This window comes from Tenebrio molitor, chromosome 2 (assembly GCF_963966145.1).
Source record: "Tenebrio molitor chromosome 2, icTenMoli1.1, whole genome shotgun sequence".
Classification (NCBI taxonomy): domain Eukaryota; kingdom Metazoa; phylum Arthropoda; class Insecta; order Coleoptera; family Tenebrionidae; genus Tenebrio; species Tenebrio molitor.
In genome coordinates, this window is record NC_091047.1 from 16,455,715 (window position 1) to 16,479,095 (window position 23,381).

The 23,381-nt window shown below is 35.8% G+C and overlaps 3 protein-coding genes across 10 annotated transcripts in view; 1 reads left to right on the forward strand and 2 right to left on the reverse strand.

Moving 5' to 3' along the window:
* Positions 1–173: 173 nt before the first annotated feature.
* mRpL39 (mitochondrial ribosomal protein L39) lies at positions 174–1,501 on the reverse strand. The gene is made up of 4 exons (XM_069038596.1): positions 1,318–1,501; positions 1,086–1,268; positions 351–1,036; positions 174–293 (listed from the first exon to the last, which is right to left on the reverse strand). Exons 1-4 carry the CDS (start codon positions 1,394–1,396, stop codon positions 219–221), a joined length of 1,023 nt encoding a protein of 340 aa, XP_068894697.1. The 5' UTR covers positions 1,397–1,501; the 3' UTR covers positions 174–218.
* On the forward strand, positions 1,502–4,579 carry ThrRS (threonine--tRNA ligase). Of its 3 annotated transcripts, none has more exons than XM_069038581.1 (10): positions 1,502–1,625; positions 1,862–2,097; positions 2,149–2,398; positions 2,557–2,814; positions 2,875–3,021; positions 3,069–3,263; positions 3,313–3,383; positions 3,437–3,916; positions 3,971–4,260; positions 4,308–4,579. In XM_069038581.1, the coding sequence occupies exons 1-10, from the start codon at positions 1,575–1,577 to the stop codon at positions 4,451–4,453; spliced, it is 2,124 nt and encodes a 707-aa protein (XP_068894682.1). In that variant the 5' UTR covers positions 1,502–1,574; the 3' UTR covers positions 4,454–4,579. The 3 variants fall into 3 exon arrangements, with proteins under 3 accessions (XP_068894682.1, XP_068894683.1, XP_068894681.1); XM_069038580.1 differs by having other exon boundaries at positions 1,575–1,729; XM_069038582.1 differs by lacking the exons at positions 3,971–4,260; positions 4,308–4,579 and having other exon boundaries at positions 1,573–1,729; positions 3,437–3,921.
* A 21-nt stretch (positions 4,580–4,600) lies between these two features.
* Nckx30C (solute carrier family 24 member Nckx30C) overlaps positions 4,601–23,381 on the reverse strand; it is a 68,681-nt gene continuing 49,900 nt past the window's right edge. For 5 of the 6 annotated variants that reach the window (XM_069038588.1, XM_069038587.1, XM_069038586.1 and 2 more), the window contains 4 exons: positions 22,692–22,903; positions 18,366–18,570; positions 16,875–17,127; positions 4,601–8,292 (listed from right to left, as the gene is read on the reverse strand). In XM_069038588.1, the coding sequence (XP_068894689.1) occupies positions 8,052–8,292; positions 16,875–17,127; positions 18,366–18,570; positions 22,692–22,903 (911 nt within the window). In that variant the 3' untranslated portion in view covers positions 4,601–8,051. The remainder of the gene's footprint in view (positions 8,293–16,874; positions 17,128–18,365; positions 18,571–22,691; positions 22,904–23,381) is intronic. The other variant, XM_069038589.1, reaches the window with a different exon arrangement.

Below are 23,381 nucleotides of genomic sequence, written 5' to 3' on the forward strand. Positions count from 1 at the left end.
TTTTTTCGATTTTTATCGCCTCGAGGAAATTTTCTCGTTTTAAAATTAAGCCAGTGCCGAAAACATACATTTTTTTTTCGATAATCTTATTACGTCGTGAAGTTGTTGAACCGTCCGCGTCCATAATCACGGATGTGTGCGTATTTCTTAAAAACAAAGATAATTTGAACGAATTGAATTTGACTTGTTAACGCTTTATTTGTGAAAAGATGAATTATTTATACAGTGACCTGGGCTACAAAACTATTGTCTTCATCAAAACTTTCTTGAGATCCTGGTATCCTTGCAGGGTTCTGCAAAACAGTCCTAGTAAATAAACATCTACCTTGAAACTTTATTTACAAATTTACCAACTGTCTTGCTCTTTTTTCCAACAAACTATACGCAAAATGATTGAGAACTATAGATTTAGGCAACGCCACTCCTTGAAACCTATAAAGAGGCCCTCCAGATATGTCACTGTCTAATTTAATCACATTAGCCACAGTAATCCGCCCTAAATGATTGGTACTGGTAACCATGGGCCCCCTAGAAATATCAATGTGGTGTCCCGCCCTAAACAACGTAATTTTTCCGTTATTATGAGCAGCTATATCTGGGATTTGTTGATATTTATGGGGATTATTTCTGAACAGATCCAATGCCAGGTCTGTGGAGACATCCATGCACTGAATTGGATGATTATGTTGACAGAATTTTATCATCTCTATTGACAATACTTTAAGTTCATTTTGGGTAGGTTTCCAGTCATCAAGACCCAGTTGTACATCATAAACAAAACTTCCTGACCTAACATTAGGACTAGGAAAACTGTGCAACTGAACCAAAACTTTATCTTTAAATGAAAAATTTGCTACTGCTCCCAATAAAAAACTACAAGTGCGCCAGAAAATTTTGTTAACTGATGCTGGTTGTGACACTTTGTAGTGTAAAAATTTTAGTTTGCAAGAGTCTGGCAGAGGCTTATGCATGTGCCACAGGGTGTCATTATTTAACAAAGCTATGGCAGATTGCTCTGCAATAGTTTCACCAAGATCTAAAATAACTCCTTAGATATAAAAGATACAAAAATGGACGAAATTTACGTTTTGCACAATCATAGGGTGTCGAGATATTTTTGTTCATGGCTAATGTAGCATTTTCGGATGGTCCCTCATATTCAATTTCAATTTTTTCAATGCGACCTATAGCCTGTTTCTGCTTTTTTTGTTCATTATCGAATAAAATGTTTTGTCTTACGACTTCTTGTGATAGGGCACTGTTGAGCCCTTAAAAATATGCCTTGCAATTTAACCAACATAACACAACTTGACTTACTCTTGCTGAATACATTCGTTGCTCGGTATCTAATAAATAAAGGATTCGATTTCGTGAAAAAACCAGTAGCGGTGTTCATTCTGAATCGGAAGAGATGAAAAAGTGATTATACATTGATTCAAACGTGCCTAACCTTGCTTTTTTAACTTAAACTTAGCAATATTTTTTAGGGATTTTCATTTCCTCTGGACATTTTTGACTTTTTGACAGTACAAATTGATACAAATCGCCCATAGTGGAAAACGTCAAACGTGAAAATGGGTGACAACGTGGTGCAAAATTCCGAACATACTAATAAAGACGAAAAGGCATGAACACTTTTTCTGATTATCTATTATTTAAAAAAATGTTAAAAGTTTTGCGTTATCATAAACTTGCTGTGCCAGGATTTCGCCAATCCTATTCAACTTTGGTTTGTAGAAACACCTCACCCCTTTTAGTTACCTGAATGATGCAATATTCACCTTAGATTGAATTATATTTGCTCAGTATTAGTTGACACGTCCGTAGAATCAGTTGACTAAGTTTTATTCTAAAATTGCAGGCAAAAATGAAAAAAATGAAGCAAACACCGAATGAGAAATCATCAGTGAGTGAACTGAAACCTTGGCCGTCGTTTATCCAAGAACGTCTTACTTTTTGGGACAAGCTCAAAGCCGAAAAAGACGCTGAAATTGCCAACAGGCCTGAAAAATCAATCAGCATCACTTTACCTGATGGAAAAGTGGTGGAGGGCACTGCTTGGAGGACCACTGCTTATGACATTGCTAGGGGCATTAGGTATTTTTTTTCACAGAATTTGAAATTATTTTTATTAAATGTTTGTAACAGTCAAGGGCTAGCTGATAATGTTGTCATCTCAAAAGTCAATGATGTTCTTTGGGATTTGGATAGACCATTAGAGGATAATTGCAAATTAGAATTACTTAAGTTTGATAATCCTGAAGCCCAGTCAGTATTTTGGCACTCTACAGCGCACATCCTTGGAGAGGCCTTAGAGAGGGTGTACGGCGGATGTTTATGTTACGGACCACCTATAGAGTCTGGTTTCTATTATGACATGTTCTTGGACGAAAAAGGGGTATTATGCTGTAAACACAGATCATTCCGTTAAATTTCAAAATTGCTGAAAGAAAAATGACCTATAGTTTTTAGCTGTTTTGAAATTTTCTTAAATTTAGATGGAATTTAACTGGAATGGTCGCACATGTAGTCATTATTGAAACGCAGTATTTATAGATTTCTGCAGGCGATTTTCCGTATTTGGAAAATTTGATGAAACAAATAGCCAAAGAGAAACAACCATTTGAACGTCTCGAAATGAAGAAAGAAGATCTATTGGAGATGTTCAAGTATAATCCTTTTAAAGTAAGAATTCTCAATGAAAAGGTGAATACTCCGACTACAACTGTGTACAGGTGTGGACCACTCATTGATTTATGTCGAGGCCCTCATGTGCGGCACACTGGTAAAATAAAAGCCCTCAAAGTCACCAAAGTAATAGATATAAAATTGTTGCTGATCAACAAATCGATAATTTTTTCTGTGTTTATTTAGAATAGTTCTACTTACTGGGAGGGCAAAGCTGACGCCGAAACTCTGCAGCGTGTATACGGTATTAGTTTTCCTGATAATAAACAACTGAAGGAGTGGGAGAAGTTCCAGGAAGAGGCTGCGAAACGCGACCACAGAAAAATCGGCAGAGTAATGCACTCGATTATTTAACGATTTTTATTAATTGCAATTTGTAGGAGCAAGAATTGTTCTTTTTCCATGAGTTGTCACCCGGGTCCTGCTTTTTCCAACCCCGCGGTGCTCACATATACAACACTCTGATAAACTTGATAAAGAAAGAGTACCGTAAACGTGGATTCCAAGAGGTCGTCTCGCCAAACATCTTCAATGCGAAACTGTGGCAGGTTTCCGGTCATTGGGCCCATTATGCTGTATGTGTTTCGTTTTCCTCTTTTACAAAACTCAGCGTCACGTTTTTAGGACAACATGTTCTCCTTTGACGTCGAAAAAGACAAATTCGCTCTAAAACCGATGAACTGTCCAGGTCATTGGTCAGTATTCTCGTCGAGAACAGGAAGTTCCAGTATTGATTTTCCAATTTCAGTTTGATCTTTGACAATCGCAGCCGTTCCTGGCGCGAACTCCCTCTGCGTCTTGCCGACTTCGGTGTTTTGCATCGGAACGAATTGTCGGGAGCTCTGACCGGTTTGACTCGGGTCCGAAGGTTTCAACAAGACGACGCTCACATTTTCTGCGCCCTCGAGCACATCAAGGAGGAGATAAAAGGCGCTTTGGAGTTCTTGAATCACGTTTATTCAGTTTTCGGTTTCACTTTCAACATGGTGTTGTCTACGAGGCCCGAGAAGTATCTCGGGGAGGTAGAAATGTGGGATCAGGCGGAAAAAGCGCTCACCGAAGGCTTGGACGCCTTCGGAGCGCCTTGGAGCTTGAATCCGGGAGATGGCGCTTTCTACGGACCCAAGATCGACATCACGGTGATGGACGCTTTGAGGAGGTCCCATCAGTGCGGTACGATCCAGTTGGACTTTCAACTACCGATCAGATTTAACCTTTCATACGTCAGGTAAATAATACTATCATCTCAAAATGATGTTCAGATTGAATCGTAATATTTTAGCGAAAGCGGAGAGAAGAAAAGACCCGTGATCATACACAGAGCTATATTGGGGTCGGTGGAGAGGATGATTGCGATCCTTACAGAGTCTTGCGGAGGGAAATGGCCGTTTTGGCTTTCGCCTAGACAAGCGATGGTGATTCCGGTCGGTCCAACTTACGACGACTACGCGCAACAAGTCCAGAAGCAACTGTACGAAGGAGGTTTCATGGTAGAGGTGGACACTGACGCTGGAGACACCATGAACAAGAAGATAAGAAATGCGCAATTGGCACAGTTCAATTTTATTTTGGGTGAGTGTGACTTTTCGAAAGACAAAATTTGACCAGATTTGTCGCAGTCGTCGGTGAAAAGGAGCGCAGCAGCGAGACGGTGAACGTGAGAACCCGAGACAACATCGTCCACGGAGAAATTGGTATTAAGGAGTTGATAGAAAAGTTCAAGACATTGCAAGATACTTACGCCCAACGTGAAGATAGTTTTTAAGCATTCATTCCCGGCTTTCAGTTTTGTATTTATTTTAAATTATGAATCACCGATAGAAGAGAGCATTTTTCAGTTGAATTTTTTAATTGAATTGTGATCAAGAATAATAAAATAATTTAATTCGAAGTGGTTTTAATGAGAGTCTCCTTAATATACATATTATATTGTCGGCAAAAAGTAACATACCATGAAATGGTTTCGTCAATAGTACATTCTATAATAATAAAAATTCTCTAGCAATAACAATCTACTAGATATACCAGTAACAATCTTAATCTCTGTTATTTATGTCTTAAAAATGACTTTATTACAAAAGAAAATCTTCAACAAATGCAAGATATTTCGCGTCTTTAACGTAGTTTGTTTGTGTGTACTTAAAAGTAGACGGGCGACATTAAAGACGCAAAAATATTTCCTTTTGCCATCTGCCTTACAATTAAAGATCTACAAAAAGTACATTTTCCTATTATTTTACAGTGAATTAGTATATTTGGTGGCATCGGTTTGAAGAGATTGTATGTTTTACAGACTAATTACAAATTAATCACTCCTTTATTTATGATGAATAATACAAAATAGTTCATTGCTCTCGAACTGATTTGTGCAAAATTCTGAATCAACAGTGATAATTATTTCTTATAACAACAATACAACTTGGATCAAGATAAGCGGAATCAATACGAAAGATGTAACGATCTCTGATGGAATGGAACAATGAATACTAGACAACGAAACAATAATAATAAATATGTCAAGTTTCAACAAGATATAAGTATATATCCACAATAGTATAACAATATCTTGAGTATAGTTTCTAAATAACTCTAAATTCTAAAGATGTGTTAATATATAATAGTATTCAGAAGGTTAACAATATTAAGCAGAAATTTGAAATATGATATGCCTATACTACTGGACTATTTGCGTGTTCCATCGTCACGATTATTTATACTCATTTTTGTAGCTTTCAATCTAAAATTTCGTTCCTAATGGCTCACAGTTGTTATTACGTACTACTTAACAACAAATCAAATCGTTTGGGTAGAGAACACAAGAAAAACAGTCGAACTAATGTGCGCTATGATAGTTCAAGCTTTATTATAAGTTTGTTTATTATCCTTATTATTATTATTATTAGTATAATAGTAGTTCAAATGAAACATTCAATATCGATGTGTAGTTGAGTGAAAATTAATATATCCATGTTTTTTTTTTGTTTTTACCAAGAAGCACATTAAATATGAACGTTAACTTATCGTTAATAGTTTTGTGCACCACTATGACAAGAATCACAATTTTTTTAAAATCACAAAACAATCTCCTAGGTAGATATGTATAGAGTTAAAAATGAAATTGAATTTTTTCCAAGGTTTATTATTACAATAGTTATGCATATTCATTTAAGTGTGGCTCTTTTTATACATACTTAATGCCTAGCTACAATAAAATTTGAGAGAAATACCTGGTGACAAGGTAATCTCTTCAACAACAAAATTTTCATTTTGCAACTATGTTAGTCTAAAATATTGCACTTGCTATGATTGATTTACAAGGCTGCGTGAAAGAAATGAAACCGAACATCTGAAAATAACGGTCGCAGCTCCAGAATGAACTGTAAAACGAAGTCTTTTTTCGACTGCTAAATGCTCGTGGCAAGTGACGGGTGGGATTTAGGGTAAATAAAATTATTGTTGCGTTGTAGGCTCGCGAGATTAGTGTATCCCCTGCAAAACTAAATCAACTAAACTGGAGAGGCTTTGTAAGAGTGAAGTTAACATTCTCATTACTATGAAGCTGTTCGTTAAAGAAGAATGTTAAAAAATTTGGTCGACTCGTAAGTTCCGAATCGGCAGCGGGTTGCTCTTTTCACCGTAAATTTTTAATTACTTTTCTCAACTTGCTTCGTTCGGGATTATCAGCAGTATTACTGAACAAACTGCCTCGTCTTGTATGTTTTTGGAGTGTTTAAGTTTAAACTGGAAAGATTAGAGGAGCATTTTTTATACATTTTCCGCATTGAAGATGTAAAGCAGACAAAAATCTGACTATCGAAAGAAATGATTTCTCACGTCTAGATGCGGTGACAGATTAATTGATACTATAAGTTAGGCTATTAGTTAGGGTGCTCCAGCGATTGAAGGAGTATTTACAACAAGGCAACGAGAATGATTATAACAGTCTGCTTTCTTTAATCAAATCAAAAGAGAACATATTTTTGCTATATTATGAGAACGCAAGATTACAAACGTTGTGCCAATGAATTAGCACCTTTTCCGACAATTGCAAAATAAATCAGGCGAAAATCATTCTACAAACGTTAACCAAGTGGATTAGTTAGTCTAGAAATTGTTTATTATTAGGAATATCTCTGATTTTTGTGGCAAGGAGATTAATAACTGTTAGATGAACTGTAACATTTCATTTGACAAGAAATTTGGATTAAATTTAAATATAAGTATGTATTTTCAACACCGATTCACTCGAGCGGAACTTGTTTACGTATCGACCCAACAATTTTCGGAAAATTATTTTTGGTGGTGTGCTGCAATCGTTATTGTTAGATTATTCGAATGAGCAACGCAAGACGGTGAATAAAATGAGAACTGAAAATAAAGGAGTGTGATTTAAAAATCTTCATTTATACTTACATCCCATTTTTGGTTATGTATCACATCGGGTAAAACAAATTAACAGTAGGCACTTTTAGCAATGATCTGCAAAGATCTCAAGTGCCCAAACAATTACGTTATTTACATGCTTTCTACACAGTAATTAACTATCTGCTAAAATATATCTACATTCTAGATATGTATATTTCGCTATAACTTAAGTCTACAGTGCAACATATTTTCGGGAAGTTTGTAACGTACAGCCGGGCCCAAATCAGTTCGAACGAAACCGTTGCAATTGTTGAATTGCTCGAATTTTAGGGTGTTCGTTGTGTCTGTCCGTCCAAAGCAGATTTGGGCACTTCTCAGGTCCGGCCCCGTATTCATTCTAGTCTTCCTCGGTTGTCTTAAGTTAGATAAAAAAATCGCGCTATTCGAAATAATAATCGAAACGAAATCGAAATGACTACTTCCAATGACTATTTCGTTTTTTCTCTGTTAACTACGAAACGTCCCCCTTGTAAAAAACAGTAGTTCGAAATCTATTGTAATAAATAGATATTATTGCTATCATGGTCGGGGATATTTCTACTATTTAATGTCCACACACTATCATGGAAGTCGATATTGTTTTTGGTTTTTGTGCATGTATTCGCTGAACACCAATAGCGTTTAACAACTATTCCCGGGTCCTCGCCTCGCCAGATCGGTGTCGTTCAAATAACAAGTGCATTCACAGATAAAAACTCGTGTTTGATTGTGCGATGTGTCTATTGTTGGGTTCTGTCATGTCGGGGGTCGAAGTTGGTGGCGTCGTCGGACGAAAACAACAAATTTTGAAGTCAGCGACGAGGATCCGGCGGAAACGTTATACTTTACGGATCAGGCTAAGTTGCTATTCATCTCAATCAACTATGTAAAGTGTGATGATCAGTACAATTGCTATATGGCTAGTTAAACGAGTCTCTAACATCGTGCATGATGGCATTCTAAACAGGACACACTATATATTTGTATTCGAACATGAGCGACACTGCCACAAAGACGAAATACAACAAGAACATGGTGAAACCTAGTCCTTTGTTCATCTTCCATCGGAAGCAGGCTATCGACATGATGACGAATAGAAGCATCATGAAGAGGATCGTTATGGAGCACACCATTCCCGCCGAAGTCACTTCTACAGGCTCGCCGTAGATGATGCCGAAAAGCAACCAAGGCACTGGTAACCTAAAACAAACCATCACTCAAATTGATGTTTTTATCTTTTAAACACTCGTAAGAGTATTACTATACAGTAACGACGTAAATAGCATGCGCCCCCAGTACTATCCTTGCAGTTTCAAGATTAAATTTTACGTTAAAAAGCAGTAAATTCGATATCATTTGATTCAGTTTTTGTCTCATGTCTCTATCTTGCATGGCTTAAAAATTCAAGAGAGAGGGAACCATTTAGTCTGTACTGTATTCCAAACGAAAAAAGCGAATGGAAATTATGATAAACATTAGAATAAAAGAAAAAATGTAAAAAACTGACTGTAGGATCAAAATAATGTGAAACGAACACCGATGGTGGAATAAATTATTTTTAAAAGGCCGAAATCCAAATTACAAATTACAAACAAAAGTTTGTTTGTTTATGTTTTCAGATATGCCATGTCATTATTCTCTTGGGAATTTTAATATCATTCGATCAAGAATAAAAATCAAGTCAAAAATAAAAATCGAGTCTTAGATCGATTCGTGTGGATTCAACTTTTGTTTTTCATAGCCAAATGGCTATAATCATATGATATTACACTTTTCGTGAAACCGGAACCGAACAATGATTGTTATTAATTTATTGTTGTTAAAAGTGTTTTACGTTGTGGTTTTTGTTTCTTAAGTTCTAAAGAATGCTGAAAATAATTCTTAATGGGTAGATCACATGACTCGATATTTCATTGTCGGTCGTCAAATCGTTGGTTATTATTCAATTTTCGGCATTTACAAAATAAAGTCCTTTATCGATCACTGTTCGCTCTGTTTCGACTTGTTCTTTAAAAAATACTCGTATAATTTGTAACAGGTCTCAAGTAACACCTTTATGGAATAAAATGTGTTTTTGTGAATCCGGTTTGAAGTTAAGAAGAAAATTTGCAATTTCAAGATCCAAAAGATTTTCCTTTTTGCACTCATCCATTCATTCTTGATAAATCTTACTTGGGCTTCGCACGTATCGGCCCCATTTTAATCATAAGCAAGTTTTCGAATAACAACTCGGGACGTATTTGATTAATTGTAGCCCGTCATCGGCGTCAGATTGTCTGGTGTTGCTTTTTCGATAATTAATATTTCTCGGGGAATCACTGGTGCAAATCCAATTATATTATTATCGAAAGACATATAGGCACACTTCGCGCAACATTAACTCGCCAGCCAGTTAAACATCGAAGAGGCTTACCCCGAGGCGTTTAGGGCTCCCCTGGCATTGCTCTCTTCGCCGGCGAAGTCCCGGATTCGTATCGATTTAAACTCCGGCACCCGCTCGGCGTATTCGGGCGCTCGTCGTTTAATTAAGAGGTCACTTTTGGCATAAGAAACGACACCGCGATGGGGTTGTTTGCTTACTCGGTCAAATTTTGATAAGGTTTCCCCAATAATTCGAATCCAACGAGAGTTACCGGGATAATTTTTTGCTCGCGCCAAACGTGGGAGTTTTTCATTGACTTTTTTAGATTCGAGAAAGTTAACTGGAAGTACAAAAATGTGCGAAAGGAAATTTGGGTTGCAGGCATTTCAAACAAAATATAAAAGTTGCTTTACACGTATCTCTGTCATCTTTAACAGTAAACACTAAAAAATACACTTCCATCTTTGATAAGCTAATAATGGTGTGTAGTGGGAATATCATTTTTACGGTTTTCGTTATTCTAATAAACTAAAATTATGAAAAACAATAAGAAAAAAATGTGATCTCATTTGTCTCACAAGTAAATAAATAAATTTTTGCTTTTGTCATAATTTTAAATTGTACAGTTGTACAAACGGAAATTAAAGATTTGATTTATTTTGATTCAAAAAGGGAGATTTTACTTTTTTGGGTTTTTGAATTATAATACATACATACAATAATAGTGTTCGAATACCAACAACAATTTTCTATTCAAACGCAAACAAATGGCCGACAAAAGCAAGAAACCGGTAAAAATGTTGGGGGGTCGCTAGTGAAGTAGGGCAAAGGGCAACACGAAAGGTGCGATTTTACTGATCGATATCGGTCACGAAAGAAACTCTTATTCAGCAGGTTTACTAATTCGGTCGAACATCCGAAAGCAAATTTTTGAATGTCGAGACTTGCGTCGTTGTTTAAAAAATCCAAATGATAAAACTTCGCGGTTATAAGAGAGATCGTTCCGCGGAACATTTTAATCAACGGTTTTCCTTTTATTTCCGCCGACTATGAGAGCAGGTACTCGTATGCTTGCTTTTTAATAAAGACGTGAATACAGAAAGGTTAATTAGACGCAACTTCCTCCGACTTTAATTTCAGCAAAAAGGATATTGCCCAGTTTCGTTTTCCTTCACTAATAATTTCTCGAGTTTGATAATTTTTTAAACCTACTGTCAACCGTATACTTTTGAATTTTTCAAAAATTTTATTGATGCTTTTATCGCCGCACTTTCTTATAGGAATTACCAAGTTATATGGCCGGTAAAGTTTTATGGACTCAAAGTAAAAACACGAGTGGGTCAAATGCTAGGCATGAAACCGATCCTCGACGTGGCGTTTGAATTTTGACGCGAAATGTAGGTCAGAACTTCATCAACCACCGTCAATACTAATAAGGTTCGCTATAAAGTAAACCTTCTTAACTAAATTATGCAAGTCGCGTATGCTTTACGATTATCTATACCTTAGGCGCTGTTAATTGCCATAATTTCGCGGCAATTGGCGTTAATTGCCCGGATAAATCGATTCTTACCTGTGACAAAGCATTGCGACAAACCACTCATACTGGTCGACGTAAGTGTACGAAGAGAGAATAAAGAAGGTATGGAACTCATCAGTTCATCATGTTCACATTTAAATGATCAGTTCTGTTGCCAGAACGTTTGTTTTAAACAATTAAATTATACGAATTAATTTACATGGAACTTTAGTCTAGGTAATTGTAATTAATGTAGGTTTCTCTGTTTATATCATTGCAAGAAAATGTTTGTTACGTAGGGAGATCCTCAAGAGTCAACCTACCTGAGATCACTATTATTTTTAATATTCATACATCTAAACTATCTAACGTCATCTACTGCGGGATATTATTTTTTCTAACTAAGGGTTTATAAATCAAGATCTATGATTGTTGTGTAATGAAGCTTCTTCATGCTAACATTAAAATGCGCAAAAAAAACAGACCTCAGCCTTGTATCGCCCCCGAGGGACAGTGCTGACGTTCTAGGTGGACCGTTGCTGGTTATTTTTAATCTTATTGTGAAAATTTAATTTTTTTCTCCGACATGGAAACAACTAATGTGCCTCCAATTTTAAAGAAAAGTGATCTCGATTTAATTAGCAATTACATACAGACTGATCTTTATTTTATCAAAAAAAAATCTATACGCTGTAAAATTTAACCCCTTATCAATGTGTATCGGAAGGATTTTATAATTATCTCAAATATCTTCAAAATATTCACTGAGAGTTTTAAAAAACGTTTCATGTTTAAATCAGACGGTGGTTACCCCCAACGAGGCTATGACTTATTGCTAAACAAATTTAGTATGTTATTTTTGGGAATTGCGGTAATCACTTTGATATTTAAACCTAGGTATACAGGGTGTAACAGAAAAAAGTGCATTTATTTTAACTGATAATAGGACTCACCTACTACAGCAACTTTTCTAAATTTTTTTTTCGAAAACAAATTTAGTAGGGTTCTAAAAATTAATCTAAATTTACTAAAGATTTGCTTATCCGCCTATGGAACTATATAGTATGGACCTTTACAAATAAGAATGCTCTTTGTATAGTGACGTCACTGCGCAAAGGAATTCTGCGTGCGTCCTATGAGACAACAAAGATGTTGACAGTTAGGTAAAATAACTTCGACGTGTTTTTAAACCAACACAAGCCAATGGAAATAAGTGTAGCGGTCAACTGTTCTCTCACAATGTCGATGCTTATAAATGTAAAGGTCCATTGCCGTTATAACTTTTTATCTGATCCGCCCACATAAATTGACCAATGAGAATCAAAGCCAGATTCAATCTGTATAATTTTTCATCACATTTGCCATGTAAAAAAGTTAAGGTTAGAATTTTGCTGTCAAGTCCACAATTATTGTTTTAGGTTTTAAAAAATAAAATGTCATTAAGACAATTCGAATGTCAAATTTTGTTTCTGTGTAAATCAGATCGTCTTAACAACCTATTTAATTGGTAACTAAGAAAATGTAATGGGCGGGGCAGATAAAATGTTACGTTGTCCTTAGTATAACTACATTTAATAAAGAAACAAAACAAACAGCACTAACAGCAGTACCTAATAAAAAAAACAAACGAAGGTGAAACCATTTTATTCATCAAATCAGTGGCGGCTTGTACCCTCTTCGTGTGGGTAGGCGGCAATACATAAATTTGAAAATTGCAGTCGGCGAATGAAACATTAAAAAAACGTCACTAATAGCGCAAAAGATCGACCAAACCTTCAGGAATTCGATAAACAAAAAAACAATTATTTATTTGCAATTGTTCAAAAGATATATTTTTTTAATGAAGCCATGTAACCCTGCTTTTTAGAGAAGAAGATGACGTGGGTCAAAAACGATGACAGATAAGTGTTAACAAAAGGACGTTCTAAACTCAAAATTTAACGTAGAATCCAAATTTATAATTAAAATGGGGCCTTTCTATTTAAAAAAACAAAGATGACGTCGATTTCCGGTATTTCCGGAAGTGTCGCCATTTTGAAAATATTTTATTTGAGCTTGGAGCAGTCGATTATAGTCGGCCACCAATTTTCATATTAATACGATTTTGGGAAATCAGAAAGTTTCTAACGAACGGGCTATGTACATAATTTGACACCAGTAAATATTAATTAATGTTTTTGGTCACAAAAATTATATGTTTACAAAACTACTATTCAGTAACTTATAATAATACTAATAGTTACAAGTTACAAGTTTGCTTATTAATGAAAAGTAAGTTGATTTTATTTCTTTCCTTGATTAATTTGTCACGAGGTTTATACAAGTTAACAATACATACCAAGTTACCTACTTTTTGTAAATGTCTATCCTTTATAAATGAAAATGTACTTATTATAACATCTGTAAAATCATCTGAATTTTGAAGAAAATGAAGCAACAACTCATGCGCCCCAGACTAGGTAGAAAACGAATCGGTGGGAAAGCCGCAAAGGCAACCGATCCAGTTGCCTTCTAAACGCTATATTGACATATTTTGCCCTCACGTCAATTTCACTCTGACACAGTGTAAAGAGAAAAGAGAGAGAGAGGGTAATCTCTCACGTTCGCAAAATTCAGATGAAATTTAGCTTAGGCGTGCAGTCGCCTGCCCTCGCTTACCATAGCGTAGCACACATGATTCAAGCCCAAGTATTGGTACTATTGGTAGACAGTGCAAAGTTATTGGCGGAGATTCATTGCGCGCTGCTAATGGATAAAACATTCGATAATGTAGACAAACAAAAATTAAAAATTACATTTCAGAGTTATTAAATTATATTTATTAATAAATTTTAACTTGAATAAATTTATATCTTTGGCAAAGTCTGGGTAGGCGGCGCCTACCTTGCCTACCCTGACGAGCCGCCACTGCATCAAATGCAATACGAAGGGAATAAAAACGTTCAGTTTTTACGATTCCTGTTTAAAAAAGTTTTCGGATTTATAAAATTGCATTCAACGTGAACGTCAAAACAAAGGGGGGACAAATGGTAATTCAATTTAGCAAATTCCAAGACCCTTTATTTACAAAAGTTGATGAGTACTATTACCAGTTAAAATAAATGCACTTTTTTCTGTTACACCCTGTACTTTATTTCATTGACTGTGTTGGTTTACCGACACAACTTCGGTTCTTTTTTTACAACAAATAAACTAGATAATTATTTTATTTTATTGTAAGTTCACCAGACAATTGTCTTTTTAGATCGCCAATATCAATATACAGTTAATATGTCATACGAGTATATATTTCTGACAGCTGCGATTTTTACGGCGATTCGCTTAAAGTCATTTTATGTAGGGCTACTGTAGCATTTTATGTTTATTGCTTCTATCATCAGCCATCCCTATTGTTACTTGCTGTCTTGTCCTGTTTAAGGTGTATTATTATCAGTACCTCTAAAATTATCAAACGTTCTCTGCGTCATTATGACAAAGAAAATCCCAGAAATTAATAAACCTCGAATTTGTCTCTAATATTGTTCAGAGCTAGATTTAAAAATCAACGATAATGTAAAAATGAATTCAAAATAGTGCTTTCACATTATGCAAAATCTATAGTTTTAAGTTTTGCCACCAGTCTTACAACGTCTTTGCTTTTGTCTGAGTTTCATTTGTCGTTGTCAGTTGTCATTATACCGTACCTTCAAATAAATTCGGAATTAAAGTAGGCTTTGATTTATATATTTTGTCTATTAACGGTTGATAGACTTTATAGCACTGACAGTTGTCAATAATTTTTTCCAACGTCAAGTCTGAAAATGACATTTCCATCACTCAATTTAGAGATGAAAGTAGGCGTTTGCATCACATGTGAGGAAAGCAAATCACTTCCCTCACTAGTGGGGAAAGTAAAACAAAAATTTGATCCCCATTTAGGTATGTACATAATTTCTTTAAAATAACGTTCAAATATACATTTGTAAGAATTCTTTATTAACAATTAGCACTTACAAAGATACTTAACTTTTTTATCAGTATTATAGAAATTAAATGTACAATTTTTTACACAAATTAAAACTCCAAATGTTCCTGATTTTTTTTTCTAAATAACGTGTCGGTACAGAGCTTGACGTTGAAGCCAAACTAGCGCTTCTTACTACTTGTCTCCATCTCAGTAACGCATTGTATTCCTTTCCGTAGCGTGCTGGACATTTTATAGGTAATAACTCCAAAGATACCTAGTTCGCTGCTTCTTTAATTTATGTATTTGGTAAATTTACAACACTATCTTCTACTTCCATCACTATTTGTTTAGTAAATTCTGATTGATTTTCAAGTTTTGGTAAAAACACGACTTGACATTCATTAATTAAATTTTATTGTTTACTGTGAGCATGGAAACGTGATTTTCAAATTTTACTTCTATGTTGATTTGTATAAAATAATAAATTGATAATACCTATGCAAGATAAACCGAAAGCTCTTGACGTTGGAAAAAATAGTATGTTATATACGTGAGGAAAGGTCCATTGCTAAACTTGAATGATTAGATCAACTCGCTATCGCTCGTGATCCAATTGTCATTCTCGTTTAGCAATGCATCCTTTTCCTCACTTATATAACAATATACTATTATGCTACGATCAGAATAAACACGCGTACTGTGCTGTTAATAAATGTCACTGCTGCGCTGTCTTTAAAAACTGCCTGTTGCCAACTTCATAATGAAATCACAGCCTACTCTAATTCCGAATTTATTTGAAGGCACGGTATATTAAATATCAATTGTAATATGTACTTAGCAGACAGAATTTCTTTTAACTGATTTGTTCCGTCGAAAACTGTTTTACTGTGAGCGTCCTCCTCAAGGATCTAAATGTTGAAAGAGACGTAACATTGTTATGATAATGGGGTTACTTGGTATATTATGACGTTTTTTCCATCTGCGAGAGTATTGTATAAAGCTGCGACCTTGAGGCGATTGTGAGCCAATGAAATAAAAATAAATTAACGATTACCCAGCGATTTTCGTAATTTAAACGTGTGGCAAGTGGTGTGCAAGCACGAACGTTGGAGTGGTGTAGTCAAGAAGGAGAGTCAAAGGATAATTGTAGAGATTATGGCTACGCTATCTCTTAGATTTCCAAGCGAATATTTGAATTTCGCCAAAGTAAAAAGAATAGGTATAATTCAATATTATGACTAGTTTGTGAAAATGTAATGAGGACATCAAAGGAAAAAGGTACAAATACAAATATGGTGAAAAATTAACCGATAAAAAAGAAATTGAAAACAAGGGAATAAAGAAGCTAATTGTAAGAATAATTTGGAATGAAATAGATTTAATTACGAGTGTTAACGCTTTGCAATTTAGTGAACATGATGAAGTTATGTAGCCGACGAATAATTACAAGATAATGACACACTAATTGCTCTAAACAGAGTGATGTCCAGTAAAGAGATAATTTATGCGATATTCAGCAGTGGACACGAAAATGGTCGGTAACAACTATACAATTTTCAAAGTTATCAACAAAAGAATTGAACGTTTATTTTGAAAATTGCAGAACAACAATTTTTTGCCTATTAACAAAGATTTCGTTCGTTTCAATTATTGATCCCTCATCGCTCATATACTCGTATGACTATTAATGGGTATTGTTTTGACAAGTGATGTTAAAAGGAAGAGACCTGTCAAGCACGAAGTTTAATTAATAAAGCTCAGCCCTGTGCCCTGAGTGTTATTAGTGCTGTGTCAGGATCCTCGTGATGGACCTCTCTTTCTGTTAGCTGATGCAGTGATGATTAGATTGACAGTTTTGTCGGCCAGAAACAAAAATAAAATAAAAAGTTGACAGCTATTGATAATAATCATAGAATCGACAACTTGGACGATTTTGAAGTGGTGCCAGTACTCACCCGACGGTAACATCAAATATGTTGCTGCCGACGGAGGAGGAAACGGCCATGTCGCCGAAGCCCTTCCTCGCCACGATGACGGAGGTAATGAGGTCCGGTATGGAGGTACCCGCAGCCAGAAAAGTTAGTCCCATAACTTCAGGAGGAATCTCCGCTGTTTCGCCGATGACGTTCGCCCACCATACCATGAGGTACGAATACGCAGCGATCCAAACTATACTCCCGAGGAACGTTATGGGGAAGAACTTTTTACCTGGATCAAATGAGTATTGTTAGTGTGTGCATTCGCTGGATATGGGTTTTCAATATAATTTTTAAGATTTTTAAGATTTCTTGACACTTAAATACCCACTAATTTCTCCACCATTAGTAGAAAACTTTTTTTATTGGCGCTGGTGATTTTTCAACAATTTTACAAAGTCATCGCGTCCCACGTGGTGTTCGCGTGAAAGGGCGCTGGAACGCCGCAGCTTCGCGTCTGCGTCGCGACGACGTCAATTACCGACACGAGAGAAACCGTCCCCTTTGAAGCAGCTGGGGCTTTGCCTTTATCCAGCTTTTCAAGGTTCGATGCGATCATTCCGTCCTTTAAGGAAATGCCACGTCGATTTTATACCGTTTTATTTAAATCTATCGAGTTCTGTATCGTCGGTGTACCTAGTAAAACAACGATGCTTGTTGCCGACGAGGTCGGTCTTTAGATTTATGATCGGATCGCGAGTGTCGGGCGAAGCCAGAAATCGTCAACTTTACCACTTAAGACCGTCAGATTATCCACTCAAGTTACGCTTTTGTAGGCTGTCATTAAAATTCAATCTAAGACACTCTGTACAGTTATTCGAACAAATAATTAGACACCGAGAGGCCTGTCGAGAAAGCATTCAGAAATTCAGACGAATACGGAACGAACAAATGCTAATAGGAAACTATGCTTGGAAGATTGAGAGCGGCGAAAGTCACGTCGATGATAGTGAGAAAAAGACGCTGTGACGTTCAGCAAAGTATGTATAACGACCAAATTTTTCTTCTGTTTAAATATTAAACTCTAAATGTACGTGTCTAATTCATAAAATAAAAATAAATAACGTAATCAATAAAATAAGTGTTTGGGTTTTATAAGAAATGGTGGAGGCGCCGGGATAAATGATGTGCGTGCATATTGAAAAAATTCTTTTTAAGTTTTAGGGCCAGTTTATACAAAGAGAATTTAATATTTAATTCGAATTAAATTTTAATGCGCGATTAATCCATCAATCCGAAACTTCTATTGGTTCATCTGATCACGTGTTCAGTTAATCTCGCATTTGATTACGATTAACTTAATATCGCTTCTGTAAACTGGCCCGTAATATATTAAATTCAAATTAATTTAATACATATAGAGTGTTTTTTGCATTCGTAATTTAAGAATTTGATGATATGAATATGAAACTTGGTTGCTATCGGTGATATGATCTGGAGGAATGACAAATGCGTAATATCATGGAATACCTCTACGTGAGCGCGTATCGGGCAATGTTAGCCACAGAGGGAAGACAATGGGTGCTAAGAGAATATACGTGATCCTCTTGCGGGCACCCGAAGGCCAGCTCATGTCCATGGCTTCAGGGGGCTCCTCCTCGGTCTCACCAACCTGCAGACACACCACTGCTTGTGAGGTCAGTGACTTACGTGCACGTACAGACGACATGCGTCGCTAGAATCAGAAAATCCACAATCATATTGTGAAAGGAGGGATCGATTAAAAAAAGAAAACGAAAAAAAAACACTACAGAAAAATGAAACGGAAACGAAGAAGTGAATGGACATCGGGTTCGACACAGACACAAAAAGAGACAAAACCGATATCCACGTGTTAGTGTGTTAATGTGGAAAGCTTAATCCCGCTCAAAACAATTACTTGAACACATGAGTTCTCGCTTGCAATGAATTATTCGTGTGCCAGAGCGCCAAACCATTTACTGCTACAAAAGCCCATCAACTACTTCAATAATTTGTCGACCATTTTTCACTAAATGGAAGATTCTAGATGTAGTTCGGTCATGAGGTCGACGCTTTTTCTACGTGATTCGATGATTGTAGATAAAACACCACAGAAAGCGATTAAACTGTTGACAGTGCAAAAAGTTCAGTGCTTCATCTACTAGGTATATGACGATCGAAGTAGGTACATACCAAAAATGATGTGGGTACATTCTGATAATGCTGAAATGGTCTAAGCGTCAAGCACTTTTAAGCACATTTGCAATGTTTGACTAGGACAACTACATCGACTATTACCTTCAATTTTGAAGATTTGACAGGATTAAGCCCGTGAATTGTGGACTCAGTACAATAAATACATGTATATTAGATACAAAATTAATGATATTCAAAAAAAATTATTATAATAGGTATAGAAATGATTGTAGGTAGTTGTTTTAGGGGTAACAGAATTGAGTCAACTAATCGAGCATCAAAAATGAAAAAAGAACAGAAACATACAGGACAGGGAGGATTAGAAGAGGTGATCTTCCTTGGTGTTAATAACTGACCATCAATAGCAAGGAGCACTAGTTAGTTTGTCCCCGTAATTTCAAAGGCATTGTCAAACGCCTTTGACGCATCGTTAACACTTTTTTACACTAATGGTAAGATTGCAAAAATAAATAAATAGTTTAAGAGTAGTAGTTTTGTTGCAAGTATGAAGTGGAAAACATTTTTTGGTACCTATCTAATTGAAAATATGGGAATATGTAAATGTAACTTGCAAACATTCTTTGTTTTATGGACTGAACAGAAAAGACAAAGATAAAACTGTTGCTGTATACAGTTATAGATCCTTCTTACAATTGGCAGCAGTGGTTAGCAGTGCTATAGATATTCTTTCGTGACTGTCATTTCAAACATACGAGTATGTATATCCGAAATACATCAAAAGTGTGCGTTTACTTCTTAATTAATTTTTGCGGCAGCCAATTCCTTTAATTTCATTTTACAGTTACCCAACCAGCTGATGACGTGTCTATTAGCAATGAGTAAGGTTGTGTTCATATCTGTCAGATACAGTAGTTTTTTAGTGTTTGATGAAACGAATTCTCTCGATGTTTTGCGATTATCGCTAAAATAGTTATTTTTATATTAAGTGCGTGAAGCGAGTGTTTTTTGTGCATGAAAAGGTCTTTTACGCCGAGACGAAGGTCGAGGCAGTATAAGCCTTTGAATGCACAAAAACATCTTCACGCACGAAATATAAACAATATTTTTTCTATAATTGATTCAAAAAATTGAAATTAAAAATTCAAATTTTTGAAGGAACTCTGAAGTTTCAATGCAGTGACCATGTTGCTAGGTAACTAATAAAATACAGTGCGTGAAGTGAAACACAGAAATAGTCGTGTGCGTGAAATCGCATTTCACACACTGTTTTGTATGGTTTCTATGGTTTCGATCTTACTAACAATGCAAAAAGAAATACACGTTAGAAAATGACCCACTTCAGGCACCGATAACTATGCGTGAATTTCAATTTTTTGAATCAATAATAGAAAAATAATATTTTTGCAAATTTTTGTGAAAACCGGAGCTTAAATATTGACGTTGTTCCAAAGCTCGTTGCAACAGTTTTTTTTACTGTTTGTTTTTTTTTTCTTTTTTTGGTAGACTGCTGAATTTTTATACCAATTATAGCTAGTTCTCTAGACGGAAAATTATTTAGCATACCGTAAGTCCCTTCCAGTAAACCTCACCGCTGAGGTTAGACCGGGTAGGTATTCATTAAATCTTTATGGAACAATAAGAGGATTAAATTGATTCGAAATTAAATTTAGTTTTTCAAAGCAAGTACAACATTCTTCTATGTTCAGCCGATTTTAAAAATACAATATGATAAAATTTGTTACACAGTCTAGGACTGGTTTTACAAATCTATGAGGGGCATGATGACCAACTCAATAGACCGGGACCAATGGCTTAACGTGACTTCCGAATCACGGGAATTATTATTAAATTAAATTTATTATACTTGGTTAAAATGGTGCGTGCTTTTTATCGATTCTAGGGGAAGCGTTCTCTGGCATTGACAGTAATTCCGATGAATTATGGGATGTAGATTGGTACTCGGTGCTTTTGAAAAGAGTATTATTATCGTCCAATAGTTATCATTTTGAATTTTCTTAATACCTCGACTGTTCAAGACGTTAAGAAAATGATTGTGTTTGTGATTTATTAATCTTTCGAAAAAGACACCTGTCGTGAAGCAAACAAACGAACTTTTAAAGCACAGATGAAAGATTATAACAAAGGAAATTGATAAATAACTCAATTTGCAACATAAATATTTAATTAATAGTGTTGTGAGACACAGAAGGCGCCAGATTTCAAATAAATATTTAGCTCAAATGACGTCTTAGTTATATGTTGTTTCGAAAAAATAATAAAACGAAACTGACAACAAGGTAATCGTTCCATGAGTTGTTCTTGGTCGGTTTTGACTTGAACCGAGTGGAATTTCTTATAATCTGTCGTCTGCGGTTTAAAGTCGTACGATCATAGATGTACAAACGTAAAAGGTATAATAATCAAGTACACGAGCAACAGAAATCAACAAATAGGTAACACCAAAGACAAACAACTCACAATTGGATCGGATTTCCATGGAAATTGCTATTTATCAAAATAGAACAAGACGCAGTAATTTCGCTTAAAACTATTCTCTAGAAATGTGTAGGTAGAAAACGACGTAACATCTTAGAGGATGAGGTTTATTAACAATTCACATTCTGCACGAGACATTGTTGTGGAAAAGTTTGCAAGCGTCGTATACTCTCCAGAACAATAAAATACCAGTGATTGTTAATTTTGTAATTAGCAGACTATGTGTGACGTGGCATGTAGGATACCGACATACTTGGGGCATAATAGGTAGCCATTTTGCATGGGGGAAATCTCCCGTCAGTTAAACTAGGCTACATAAGAAATGCGGCTGGCTTCTGGATTGAATTTTTTGTTCAATTTACATGTAATATCACAAATTAACAACCACCTGCGTATCGCCTTTGTTTTTCCTCGATTCTTAAAAATTCACTTTTTCTTAGTTGATGACTTAAACCTACCTTATTTATATTACAAAGATGTTTGACGTGATTAATGATTTTGCTAATTTAAATGTTCATTTTCTTTGTAATCAGTGCTTCCTGCTTTTTACCCGAATTCATTACGTTGTAAATAGCATCAGTTAACGTTAATAAAAGTTAAGAGCAATTGATAGATGGATTTAAAGTTATAAATTTTCTTGTTCAAATCAAAAACAATCAAAACGCCTTTAGTTCTCTTTTAAAAACATAGTATTATTCAACTCGATAAAATTCACATTAACACGTGCAATTCATTCACATTTTAGTATCTAACTAACACCTTATTATTTTTGAACCTTAAACCATTTTAAGCTTATTTCTTTTTCATAGCACTGAATTCGAGACATAAGTAAGGCATTCTTTTAGAATTTAGACTTTCTACAAGATCTCAATTCTTCAACCGTTATCTCAACCATCTTAATCCTATATGCCCGTCGTACCGTTCGGTATCCTTCGCAAAAATTTGTGAGTTGACACCGGGTCTTATCAGCTATTTTAACATGATTAGAGCCATTAATAGTTAATTACCGTGTGTAGAGCATACGCGCCCGGCTTATCCTCCTCATCCTCCATAATGTTCTATATTTACAACCCTCATTTTCGTATGTGTACAGCTATAATAGTAAACTGATGTTAGCATAACATCTGTACAGAACGGCCTCACTTCCGCCGATTCCAATTCAAGGATAAAAGTGCAACTTACCGCTTCTAAATTGACGTCAGTGAGTGCGTTGGCAACGCCGTTGGGCATGTCAGCAATGCTGGAGGGCGCCAGCATCGTTTCTTGCTTGGCGGCGGCGGCGATGTGGTTGGCAGCCGAGCTGGTGGCGGCTCCATTCTGCGGTTTCGTCGCGTCCAGGAGCACCTTCAGAGACGCTATCGCGTGCAGTTGGGTCGCTTTCTCGTCCACTTTGCCTGCAAGAGTGAAGATTGGAGGACAGAATGCAGAAAATTATTGGAAGTGATGGGGGCCCACTGTATTTAAAATTTCTAAATACTTTGAGCCCTTTCGTTCGATTTTCAAAAACCAAAATTGTGTCCACATCAAGACACTCCTTGCAAAGTTCTACACCAAGAACTACTCGTACAGCAACGTAAAATAACAACCGAAAACGTAACAAAACATTTTTTCATAATTACTGGCTTAAGCCAAGGTTTGCTTTGGGCTGCTATTTCTACAATTATCTGACTCGTATCAGATTATTTGCTGCACATAAACCAAAATTTGTCTTTCTCAAAGAACACCAGGTAATTCATTTTCTGGATTTTGTCGAATAACACAAATCAACATCTAAGTTAGACATGCACACATAGAATACGACAGAAAACAAATTTCTTGCATAGATTCGGCAGAGATTTTAATTATTGCAATCGCTTCAAAACCATCAATGGA